The sequence below is a fragment of the Oryctolagus cuniculus genome, chromosome 15, assembly GCF_964237555.1.
Source record: "Oryctolagus cuniculus chromosome 15, mOryCun1.1, whole genome shotgun sequence".
NCBI lineage: Eukaryota > Metazoa > Chordata > Mammalia > Lagomorpha > Leporidae > Oryctolagus > Oryctolagus cuniculus.
In genome coordinates this window covers 2,028,254-2,040,965 of record NC_091446.1, presented here as the reverse complement: position 1 = coordinate 2,040,965, position 12,712 = coordinate 2,028,254, and the positions used below count along the sequence as shown (strand labels likewise).

Genomic DNA, 12,712 nt, shown 5'->3' with positions numbered 1-12,712 from the left:
TGTCAGTCATGATGTACTGCCTCCTGAAGTTAGTCAATAGAGCAAACAGCCAGAACTGCTGTGGGCAGAAAATAAGCACTGTAATCATGACATAACTGGGGTCAGTGATTTATGGATTTCAATATAGTAGTCGCTGCATATGATTGAAAATTTACTAGGTCACTAGTGCACCAGAAATTTTATTCACAGCCTCCAGGCATCTTTTGAAATGTGCAACCAAATAAAAACCTCTGAGCCTGTTTCCATGCTGCAGACTCGTGGGTGACACGCCAGCCCAGTGAGCCTCATTTACATGTAAACATGACACAGGCCTCGGTGCTGCCTCTTCAGAAATGCCAGTGCTTGGAGGGATAATGCATGTGTAACTGATTCCATCTTGAGTAGTGAAAAGTAACCTTTTAATAATCAAGCTTGAATTCTTTTGTTTTAAAGCTGGAAGCTGAAGCTGTTCCTGAAGTATCTGAGAAGTATGAGATTAGTTCTGTTCCCACCTTTCTGTTTTTCAAGGTAAGGACAAAGGTGGGAGAAGAGACCCTCCGTCTGTAGTGGGCCCTGGACAGGAGGCGTTGGTTGTTCCAGGCCTTGCTGCTTTCTCTGACAGTCTCGTTTCTGGCCCTGGTGCTGAAGAGCAGTGCTGAACTGGGGGCCTGCTGTGGTCCTGGGGTGTCCTCCGCTGGAGAGTCCGCAGCCAGAGTGGGACATTTTGGTCACTCTCCAGATCATGGCTGTAGACCCCATTGTCTGCGAGCTCGGTCACATGCTGGTTGTTCAGGGCATGTGCCTGGGCATAATGAAACATCTGGCTGGTTCTGGTTTGATTAATGACTCTTTAGGAAGTGGGTGCAGATCTGTGCTTCAGGGCACTGGTGGGTGTTGCCATTGTTGCCCCGAACCTCATTTCTACTTAATAATAGATTCCTCCCAAGGAGGGCAGAGAAATCCTTTTTGTTTTAGGTTAGGCTCTGATCTGGTTTCACTTTGAAGTGTTAGTGTGTTTTCCCTGTATGTTCCCAAGGGGAAAAAAAAATTACGTATTTCTAAAATGTTTGTGCAGTGCAGACAATGGGTAATCCGATTTCTCTGATAAGTAGTATTTGCTAATTTAAAAAATCAGCTATAACTGTGTTCTGGTTACAGTTTTGGAGAGTAAAATGTGAGATGATGAAGGAATGCACGTGTGTTCTAAATGGCTTTTAAACTTCAGAATTCTCAGAAAATCGACCGGTTAGATGGTGCACACGCTCCAGAACTGACCCGGAAAGTTGAGCGGCACGCGTGCAGCGGCTCCTTCCCGCCCAGCGCTGCTGAGCAGCCCAAGGAAGAGCTCAGTGTCCGCCTGAAGAAGCTGACTCACGCTGCCCCCTGCATGCTGTTCATGAAAGGAACCCCGCAGGAGCCACGCTGTGGTAAGCGGCTGCGTCTGTGATCACCCGAGCCGGGTAGGCCCGACGCCAGCGCAGCGCGCGGTTGAACTGGGTTTGCTCTCACCGTGTGCCTTAGGCTTGGATTCACTGCCTCCAGAAAACCAGGAAGGGGTAGTGAGCTTGCACTGCACATGGAGAGAATGTCAGAACCAGGGGAGTTCTGGAAAATTATTAATTCAGGATCGTTGTTTTATGCATGAGTATTCAGACTTCAAGATACACAGAGGACTGCCCTGGGTCACCTAGTGGCAGAGTTGGGGTTAGGTTCCAGTTGTCATTTTGCGGTCTCTGTCAATGGGCCTTTGCCTGTTTAGCTTTTTTTCTTTTTTTAAAAGATTTATTTATCTTACTTGAAAGAGTTACAGAGAGAGAGAGAGAGAAAAGTCTTCCACCCACTGGTTCACTCCCTAGATGGCTGCAACTGGCCGGAGCTGTGCCAGTCCGAAGCCAGGAGATACTTCTGGGTCTCCCATGCGGGTGCAGGGGCCCTAGGGCTTGGACCATCTTCCACTGCTTTCCCAGGCCACAGCAGAGAGCTGGATCAGAAGTGGAGCAGCCAGGACTCAAACCGGCACCCATTTGGGATGCCAGCACTGCAGGCGACGGCTTTACCCGCTGAGCCACAGTGCCGGCCCGTGCCTGTTTAGCTTTGCTCTTACAGTTTCCTTTCTTTCTTGACCACCTTCCTTGGTGCCTGCCAGAGTCTGGTGATTGTGTTTTTACCCGCTGCTGTCATTTCCAATTTATAGCAGCTAGTAATTCAAAGATCCCTAATTCTTGGCTTAGAATCTCTCGTTTTTTTGTACACATGGATGCTTGTAATTTTGTCCTTAAGTAAGTTTTAGAGTTCTTTGACCCCTCTGGTGTTGAGTTTGTGTTGTTTTCTTTTTACTGTGCCTAGTACAACATTATTATGCTGCATAATTGAGCATTTAATTCCTCTTGATGATGCTGTTGAGATTCTGAGAGTATTCGTTTCAACTACACAAGAGGGAATTGATTAAGATAGGTGGCAGCAAGATCAAGTAAGCTGTTGCTATGATTCCTGGATGTCCAGTGTGACTTTAGAAATAGCCAGGCTTCCAAAATAAATTAAATCTAAATTCTTCCCTATGTGGTTATTAAATTATATATCAAGTTATGAAAAATGATAAATATTATCTTCAAAGAGAAAAAAATCATTCCTTTGTCTCAGTCCTGCATGAAAAACTTGCATGCGATGCAGATAAGCAGAGGAAGACGCCTGTGAGCCTCTGCTGAAGAGCTGCCTGCCTCCCCAGGGCTGACTAACCACTCAGACCCAGCAGCAGCCTCAGGGCCCGGCCGTGCTGCAGCTCCGTGTAGAGGCTGTAGCTGTCGCACACTCACCCCCTTGGGCTGAAGTCACGCCTGGCCCTTTTGGTGGTGGCTTCTTTGAGGAAGATTTTCCCATCTCTGAAGGCTGAAGTGCAGCAAAAGACGGTGAACCTGCATGGCAGCTTACACGTAGCAAACCACAGTGAAACCAGCACAGTGCAGTGTTCTCTCTCTCTCTCTTTCTCTTTTTTAGTTTATTTATTTGAAAGGTGGAATTACAGAAAGGCAGAGGCAGAGAGAGAGAGAGAGAGAGAGAGAGAGAGATTGCCCATCCACTGGTTCACTCCCCAAATGTCCGCAACAGCCTGAGCTGGGCCAATCTGAAGCCAGGAGCCAGGAGCTTCTTCCGGGTCTCCCATGTGGGTGCAGGGGCCCAAGGACTTGGGTCATCTTCCACTGCTTTCCCAGGTGCATTAGCAGAGAGCTGGATGGGAAGTGGAGCAGCCAGGACTTGAACCAGTGCCCACATGGGATGCTGGTGCTGCAGGCAGTGGTGTAACCTCTGCCTCACAGCACTGGCCCCGGGTGTTGATTCTTGAGTAAAATATCTAAGAAAACTAACTGGGAAATATTTTTATTGTGCGCACGCCTGCCGCTCCCTTGATTCTCTGCCTGATTCTCTCCCCCTTTGTGTGCACAGCAGCCTGGCTGTGTCGGCTCTAACCTTGGTAGAGTGACGTGGAGGCCTCAGCTCTGCCGCTCCTTTCTGGGCCGCGCGGTGGAGAGGGCTGGCGTTTCCGAGCAGGGGTGCGGTGGTGCCCTTCATTCAGCAGTGTTGTCCTCTCTGCTTGGTTTGTGCGCAGCTCCCTGCCAAGGAGGTCCTGGCTCTGTGGAGCCTCCCGTGTGGAATCGTGGCCCTCACGCTGTGTTAAAACACGATTGAGGGACGTTGACATTTCTGGGACACCTGGCGTGACATTTCTGGGGTCTGCCCAGGGTCTGCACAGGCTGCACCTCCATCTCCTCCTCCTCCAGGCGCTACCTCCTGAACTCTGTGATGTCATCAGAGAGCTAGGTTATCCTTGCAGTGTCTGCCTCGTGAGGATGGGGAGGGAGAGGTGCCTACATTTTGGGAAGGGTGCTACAAGCTTGCGTATCTTGTTAAGCTGAGTGTTAAATCCTGGAGCGGGCTAATCAAGTTACTTGGGAATTCTTGGAATTATTTCAGTTAACAAAGCTTTAACAAAGCAATTGCTATTGGAACCCCAGAAATTTCTCCTTCAGTGAGAGTCATCTGTGCTTTTTACTTTTTAAATCAGACCCTAAAACATAGCAAGGCCAAAAGTGTTCTTTAGGATTTTTTTGTTAGATATTGATATTTTTTGTTAGATACACGTAGATATAGATAAATGTGGCCTATTATTCATGTCCTGAGTAGAAAAGTCTACAGATAGTGACCCTGTGGCTGCTAAACACCATTTTTCTACTTTTACATGTTTTTATTGAATGCTTGTGTTCTTTTTAAATGAAAAGTATGTAAATATTTTGTTTTTGGGTAAAACCTTCTTACTGTTTTATCCTTAAGCATAACATTTCCAACCATTTTAACCCTTAGAAATGAAACTTCCAATTCATCTTTCTAGTCTGCATGTAATTGCCTAAAGCCAAAGTAAAGCCTTCTCTCCGCCGGTTCCAGTAGAAATGAGTACAGGATAACCATCAGCAATCAGCCGTCAGCTGTTTACTAATGAATTCCCAGATGAATGGAAGAATTTCAGAATCAGTGTTTTACTTGAGGCTGTACATGAACTTAACACTTGGGCTGTAGCAAAAGCAGCTTATTATGTGCTGCACAAACAAACCCTCGTGCTTGATCTGAACAAGCCGCGGGTCGCGGAGACGCTGGGCGCTCAGTTGTAGGTCCGTGTTTTAGTGGCAGACCTGCTTTTGGGTGACATCTAGAAGAGCCTGTTCTTGCCGTGAATCTGGTGCTGGATTTTAGAATTCGATTTTATTTCAAAACAAAGAGATGATGCTGTTAAGTCCTCTAGGGTTTTTTGAATCTGAAGACTAGCTCATTTCCAGGGAATTGTGACTATATTCGAGAAGAATGATGACGTGTGAAAGAGGAGGGTGGTTCAAAGTACTGGGGGAAAATTGGGAAGAATTAGCTTATGGAAAGAAAAATACCCTATTTCCAGACTAGACTAATAAGATTATGAAAGACTGATCCTCACCCTCTTACTCTTCAATACTGATGTTATAATGAGATGATGTCAAAAACATGTAGAACAAAAATGTGTCACAAATGTATAATAAAATCATGGAACATAAAATTGTCACAACAGTGTAGTAAAGAAATCACATTACATACATTGGGGAATGCAAATAGTTTTAGGAAAGGAATTGTCAGGTTGATGCCGCGAGATGAGAGCGCCGTCAGGCTGCAGACTGCTGATAGCCAGCAGCAGAGAAGTCCGCTCTGGGAGTCAGTGTGCTTCTTCCTGTTTTGTGGTTTCTCCCGCTTAGAGACGGGAGGGGTCAGCGCGCTGAAGCGGGCTCCCAGGAAGTAGTAAAACGTCGATGGAAGCGAGGCAGGACTGGGTTCTGAGCTTCCAAGGATGCTTAAAATAACTGTGGCAGAGTTTTCTCCTCCCACCCAGGATTGACCCAGGAGAGCAGCTCCATCCCCACTCAAGGCCACTTCAGTGTCTGCTGGAGGGGTGGATGCAGCAGGTGCCACGGCCTCAGGGCTCTGCTTTTTTGGCCGATGTGGTTTCTTTTACAACAAAAAATGGTCTCATATTGAAGGAGAACCTTGATATGTACACGTACACACACACACACACACACACACACACAGACGCTTTCTTTGTCTCCCTCACAGTTGTGTTAGAGTTAGATGTTATGTGCGGGTGTAGGAAGTACGGCCCTCAGTCAGATGCAGTTTTCTTGGAGTGTTCTCTTCACTCGTGAGTCAGCCGTGCTGACTGGGTCACCAGCGAGGCCGAGCTGACATCCAGTCTGAATCAATGTCCAGTTGTGTACGTGTCTGAGGGAAAGAGAGCGGCTCAGTTCTCCACTTTCTTCTACCGTGTGCAGGTTTCAGCAAGCAGATGGTGGAGATCCTTCACAAACACAACATTCAGTTTAGCAGTTTTGATATCTTCTCGGACGAAGAAGTGCGGCAGGGCCTCAAAGCCTACTCCAACTGGCCTACGTATCCTCAGCTCTACGTTTCTGGAGAACTCATAGGAGGGCTTGATATAATTAAGGTGAGAGCCGAGAGGTCTGCCCCTTGTGCCCAAATCCCACTTAGAGCATGCTTGCCAAAGCGTTGTAATAAATCTCAAGTGCAGATTTCTCTCGAATGTTAGCTACTATGGACCTGAAGTTGGTACTCAGCGTTCCAGGTTAGGTGATGGCCTGGTGTCCTGGCGATGTGGTTTGGGGATTTGTAGCAGGGTCGCTTCTCAGACTGACACCTGTGCTTGTTTCAGGAGCTGGAAGCATCAGATGAACTAGATACAATTTGCCCAAAAGCTCCCAAGTTAGAGGAAAGGTAAGTGTGTTAAAAGTTTCACATCGTCTATCGTTTGTTATCTGAACAATATTCTAATCACCAGTTTGGTGTTGTTCGTGTGGCAATCGAGAATTCGGTGTCTGTGTGCCAGTCGTAGCTGTGTGCAGTCAGAGCAGTCGTGCAGCCTTGGGAAGATCAGTTTGCACTGTGGAAATCTTAGTGCCCATTTTGTGGTGGTGTGTTTGGGAGCCAGGCTCTCGCTGTCCTGGGGACGCCGTGCTGGGACGCCGGTGTGGCGACTACCGAGCAGGAGCGTTTGTGCCCTCCAGCAGGCCGTGGGCTTCTCCTTGCCCTTCCAGCCACGGCAGGTGACCATCCAGGCTGATTTCATTTCATTTTTTTTTTTTTTTTTTGACAGAGTTAGAGAAAGGTCTTCCTTTTTTCCGTTGGTACACCCCCTAAATAGCTGCTACGGTTGGTGCACTGCGGCTGGCGCGCTGCACCGATCCGAAGCCAGGAGCCAGGAGCTTCCCCCTGGTCCAGGCTGGTTTCAGAGCTGTGTGGTCTGTCTGCTGTTTTTTGGGAGGATCCTAACCAGCTTCTGGAGAAGCTGTCTTACAGACACTTGGACTTCAGGAAAGACTTAATGGGATTTTTATTGAAATAAATATGATGTGGAGGTTCAAACAGGAGTTTATTCTGAAATAGATCAGCACACGGCCCCTGGTGTGCTTGGGGCTTGAGGGTGAGGTCAGCCTTCCTGTTGCCATTTTCTTGCCACTGAATGGGCTGAGGATTTCTGATGTTTAGCAGTGAACTCCTCGGGTATCCTGTCCTCCTAGGTCCTGCTTCACGTCTGGCAGACCGACTTTCTCAGCAGGTTTCCCACAGAGTGGCACTGGGGTGTCCTTGTGGTTCTCTGGTCACAGAGACTGTGCAGCCTGCGGGGGTCGGGGCTATGCTCCCGTAGCCCCGCGTTTCCTTCACCCCCGCTGTTTAGCTCCTGGGTCCCGTGGCCGTGCCTGTTGTCGCAGTGTGCTGCTCTAAGTCCCCTGTGCTTTCAGGCACCCAAAGGGAGCTGGTGCGAGTTAGGTGGAAGTGAGGCAGGCGCCCAGTGAGCAAACGGCAGGGTTGCTTTGGCGGCTGGGACCGTCTTTGAGCTCAGAGTGGCCTGTGGCTCCGTGAGAGGGCTGGGCTCAGAGTGGCCTGTGGCTCCGTGAGAGGGCTGGGACCATCTTTGAGCTCAGAGTGGCCTGTGGCTCCGTGAGAGGTCTGGGGCAGCAGCATGTTTCTGCATCTCCCGCTGAGAAGTGAATCCTGCTGTACCGGATGTGGCAGGGGTAGAGCCTTGTGTGTTTGCTTTGGGACAGCTTCATTCCATAAGGGGACACTAACCACAAACCATCCACTTCAGCGGTGGGAGGAGAGAGTGGTGGGTGACCCTGTGTCCCCACACTGACTCTTCCCGGGGTTGCTATGTGTGTGGATGGTCAGTTAGGGTGTTTGGAAGGTGCTGTGAAGTGCAAGCAGGACGTTACAGTGGGGATTTTCACAGTTGGTTTGGGTGATGTCTGTGCCTTCCAGGTGGCCTTGTGAGCCTGAAGGGTGGAGCACTGGGCATGGGCGTCACCACGGGGCAGAGCCCACGGGTCTGGTTCTGGACGTGCTGGGTGGGCTGGAAGCATACTCGGAGCAGTTCCTTACTGATTGGTTATTATTATTACTTTTCTAAGTGCTGTGAGTTGATGGGCTTAAATTGCAACTTGAAGGAACATTCGTTGCCTTAAAAGCCATATTGTGTTTTACAGTGGCTTAGGGAGAGAATGAAATAAAGGAAAATGTCAGTGCGTGTGCTTGTTCAGTACCACGCATGGCTGTGAACGATCACGCTGCCGTCCCTCAGATGTGCCTGTGACTTGTGAAGCGGAGAAGAGTGGTGTTTAATAATTGAGCTGGGCCGTTTTATGTCCGTTTTCTCTCTTTAGGCTCAAAGTGCTGACAAATCAAGCTGCTGTGATGCTCTTTATGAAAGGAAACAAACAGGTAAAGAACTCAAAAATGGCTTTATTGTAATTTCTTCCGATGTTCATGTCTGCACCAAGGGGACAGTCAAATCTTCTTTTCCTGGCTTTGGCTAATGACGCTGTAGTGGTATCAGGAAGTTATCCAGCCTTCAATGCTACTTATGGAGATCAAGCGCAGTCATCTGCATTTTGCTTGACTGTATCATCAGCATCTCAGTGGGGTGTACTTCTCTCTGCTGCCAAACTCTGTCAGCTCTCCTGTCCCCTCAGCCCTCCTCTGACCGAGGGTGCAGTCCGTCTCCACGTGTCCTGAGTGTCGGGGGCCTGAGCGCGCTCAGGTTTGCCCCGGCTCGTCTTGTGCAGGTGTCCACCATGGAGAAGTAAACCTGTGGACGTGTTTGCTGAATAAGCAAAACAGTTGGCAGCTGTGACTCGGAATGATGTGGTTCTTGTCGCGTTCTTGATGAAAGTACATAATGATTCCGTGTTATTTTGAATAGCAGGATTGATAGGTCACTCACTGTTAGTCTGAGCAAAACTAATTATATTTTGTATTCTAATGACAACAATAATTTCCAAACCTGGCCATATAACATTTATATATATGTGTGTGTTATAGGGGTGTGTGTGTGTATTTTACAGTTTTCATAGGAATTGAATCTGTTAATTCATAACCAGTTGTGGAGGTAAGAAAGACTGGACAGTTTGGTCTGTTTAGAGATAAGGAGGCTGAAGCTGTGGAAAGTGAGGCAATGGGATGGACACTACCCAGCTCGTTACCCAGGATGCACTGGGCAGGCGACTTCACCACAGGGACTTCACGTCCCCTTTTCTCAATGGGCTCTTTTTTATTTATTTATTTTTTATTTGATAGAGTTAGAGAGACAGAGAGAAAGGTCTTCCTTCTGTTGGTTCACCCCTCAAACGGCCACTACAGCTGGCGCTATGCTGATCAGGAGCCAGGTGCTTCTTCCTGGTCTCCCATGCAGGTGCAGGGACCCAAGCACCTGGGCCATCCTCCACTGCCTTCTGGGGCCACAGCAGAGAGCTGGACTGGAAGAGGAGCAGCCAGGACTAGAACCCGGTGCCCATATAGGGTGCCGGCACAGCAGGTGGAGGATTAACCAAATGAGCCACGGCGTGGCCCCTCAGTGGGCTCTTTGAGAATTAGGTTGCTGTAAGTAGTGTGGGCCTTCATTTAAGTAATTGAGTGAAACTAATTAGTTAGTGTAACTGTTTAATATAACCAGTGTCGTGGAGGTAATAGGGGAAAACTAAAATTTTTTCAAGAAAATTGAGAAGCAGAGAGATTGAGATGGAGATCTTCCTTCTGCTGGTTCACTCACTGACTGCCTGCAACGGCCGGGGCTGGGCCAGGGCGACGCCAGCGGTTGGGAGCTCAGTCTGGGTCTCTATGGGTGACAGGAACCTGCCGCCTCCCAGGGGGTGCGTCAGCAGGAAGCTGGAGCAGTCCCTTTGAAATGGGGTGCGGACATCCGAGTGGCTGAGCACCGGCCCCAGCACGGAGAGTTAGGTACACTTGAGCTTGTTGGAATCACTAGGTAAGGACCTAGGTTTTTGACTGGCCCAGTATGTTTATTAAAACAAAATGTAGGAAGTTAGAAATTCCCCATAATGATAGAGTATCTTTTTTTTCCTTTGTAGTGTCGGTTTAAAGCAGATTTTTTATTCTCAGTAGCTTCTAAAAACCAGCATACTAGAGCTATTACGATATTTAGTTCATGCATTGTGGAAACAGTATTGTTAGAACTATTAAAAATGTTCATGTGGGCCGGCGCCGCGGCTCACTAGGCTAATCCTCCGCCTACCAGTGCCAGCACACCGGGTTCTAGTCCCGGTCGGGGTGCCGGATTCTGTCCCGGTTGCCCCTCTTCCAGGCCAGCTCTCTGCTGTGGCCAGGGAGTGCAGTGGAGGATGCCCAAGTGCTTGGGCCCTGCACCCCATGGGAGACCAGGAGAAGTACCTGGCTCCTGCCATCGGATCAGCGCTGTGCGCCGGCCGCGGCGGCCATTGGAGAGTGAACCAACGGCAAAGGAAGACCTTTCTCTCTGTCTCTCTCTCACTGTCCACTCTGCCTGTCAAAAAAAAAAAAAAAAAAAAAGTTCATGTGGCTGCACATCTTTTCTGCAGGGTAGGGTATTTGGTGTCCTGTGGAATGAAAAAAACTCAGTTTCTTTAATCTCAAGGAAACTTGGTATCCTGTATGTAATGATAAAAAATGGGGGCCAAAGCCCAGCTGGGAACAGGATGAGGATTACCATGGGCACTTACGGGACTTAAGATAATTTTGTGTGAATTATATAAAAAATGAATAGAAGTCTCTGTAGAAATCTAGGTTGGATGTATTGGACTTGACTGTAGAGAGTAAGCTGCTGGACACGTGCTGTCCCAGGGGGGTTCTGGGTCAGCAGTGGTGTCCAGGTGGTGTCAGTTCTTGAAGGGGTGGGCTGTGAACACACACGGGAGGTTGGTTGTGTAGCGGGTGGCTGCCTCAGACAGGCTGTGCTGGTTTGCTAGCCAGGTTAGGTACAGGTGACATCATGCTGGATGGCAGCACGAGCTGTAGGTTACATTGGACAGGTGCTGTATTGGGTGGCAGCATGACATACAGCCATGCCAGGTCGGTCATGTAAAATATATAATCTTTGTGATTTTTGTTTTTAAACTCTAGGAAGCAAAATGTGGATTCAGCAAACAAATTCTGGAAATACTAAATAGTACTGGGTATGTAAGTCTCATTCTTGTGTGTTAGACTTAAAAATTCTAGCTTAACATTTCTGCCAGTGATAATTTTTTTAGTTGTAATGTCTATATTTGGGTATTATCTGTTTCTTTTGCTGTAGTGTTTGGAGTACTCTACCAAAGTCTTTCTATTCAGACACACAGGGGTTGTCTGCCCTGAGGTCTCTCCATGTGTAAAGATATAATAGGGGCACCCTGTTATGGGAGCTTCAACATTTTCTTTGGAAAAAAAAAAAAAAAGTGCACTTCTCGGCAGTAGTGAAACAGAGGGGCACACTTTCAGCTCCATTGCTTGTGCTGGAGAGGTCGGGTGGCTGAGCCACAGCCTTCGGGCTTTTGACTTGCTTGGTGAGGGAGCTGTTGGGGTTTTTGTAAGCACGTGTTCTGTGGGGTTTAATCACATGTTCTTTTCTTACTTTTTTATTTAAAAATTGCTTTTTTTTTTTTTTTAAGACACCTATAATATGTATCCTAACTGTGCCTTTAAATAGATTGCACAGCCCCATGAAGTGACAGGGAAAGTAGTCTTGGGACTCTCACCATTTGTGGGCAGGATTGAGGGTGAGTTGAGTAGCACGGGTTGACACACAGCGTTGAGGACATAACAAGAGACAGTTGATTTCTCCAAAGTCTGGCTCTCACAGAGGCGAGCACAGTCAAGGAGCTGAATGCACGTCCCATGCCTGCTCCCTTTTCCGCAGGGGGGAGGCTGGCTGAGTTTTGGTCGTTTTTATGGACCTCCCTCTGCCATGGCGTGCAGGGAGACACACTCAGCCCTCTCTCGCCAGCAGCGCAGGCTCCTTCAGGGAGAGGTCATCGTCTTCTCGCCAGACCGCCCGCGCCAGCCCTGCAGGGTCAGAGAACGGCCTCTGACTGGGCTTTCTGCCGGGGTGTCTAACCCTGGGTGGGTGGGACGTGCCAGTTACGCCAGCACAGGGGCTTCTTTGGGAGACAGTGAGCTCCCACTCAGACTTGCCAGCCATGGTGAGCTCACCATGCAGGGCTCATGAACAGGCCTCATCTTGCCGGGAGTGAGTGTGGGGAGAAAGCTGCATTTTCTGATTTCTCATCCATTCTTACCCTTGTCTCCAGTAGTAGAGTGTTGTGGGGGGCATGGAGGAGCAGTGTGAGGAGTGTGAAACGCAACGCTGCCTTTGCACGGAGCGGGTGGAGCTGTGCCGGCGGGGGTGCTGCCCACCGCAGTCGTGGCCCTTCCCAGGCAGGCCGTAGCTCAGAATTTTCACCATTGGTAGAAGGCACTCGCCTCTGTGCTTTGCCTGGAACGAAGACTTCACCCTGTCTTTTTTTCTTTGATTTTTTTTTTTGCTTTTTAAACATTCCTTTGTTGGTACTTGCTGCTTGTTTATACTATCATCAGTGCCTTTTATTATTATTATTTTTTTTGAGTGTTCCTGTGGGCAGTTTTCTTTGGAACTTGTTACTAAGTAAACAAGATTTCCGTATGAATGCAGATTCCCTTTCATAGGAAGTGTAGTTATTTTTTATGCGTGGTGCCACTTCCCCATCCTGCTCTGTGAGCATTAAAGAGCAGCTGCGTAGGAGGGCTGGGGCCAGGAGTGGGCTGAGCGCACTCAGTGCTGGGCTCCAGAGGTCGGTAGGCTACAGCTGGCCGCAGGCTTTGTGACTCGGGTGGTGTGGGAACACACACGCACCCTGCAAGT

At 48.6% G+C, this 12,712-nt stretch overlaps 1 protein-coding gene across 1 annotated transcript in view; it reads left to right on the top strand.

The window, feature by feature from the left end:
• Positions 1-12,712, top strand: part of GLRX3 (glutaredoxin 3) — a 32,319-nt gene that overhangs the window by 15,075 nt on the left and 4,532 nt on the right. The window contains exons 3-8 of the mRNA XM_051836642.2: positions 433-507; positions 1,205-1,406; positions 5,823-5,995; positions 6,221-6,282; positions 8,229-8,286; positions 10,960-11,012. Of these exons, the coding sequence (XP_051692602.1) occupies positions 433-507; positions 1,205-1,406; positions 5,823-5,995; positions 6,221-6,282; positions 8,229-8,286; positions 10,960-11,012 (623 nt within the window). The remainder of the gene's footprint in view (positions 1-432; positions 508-1,204; positions 1,407-5,822; positions 5,996-6,220; positions 6,283-8,228; positions 8,287-10,959; positions 11,013-12,712) is intronic.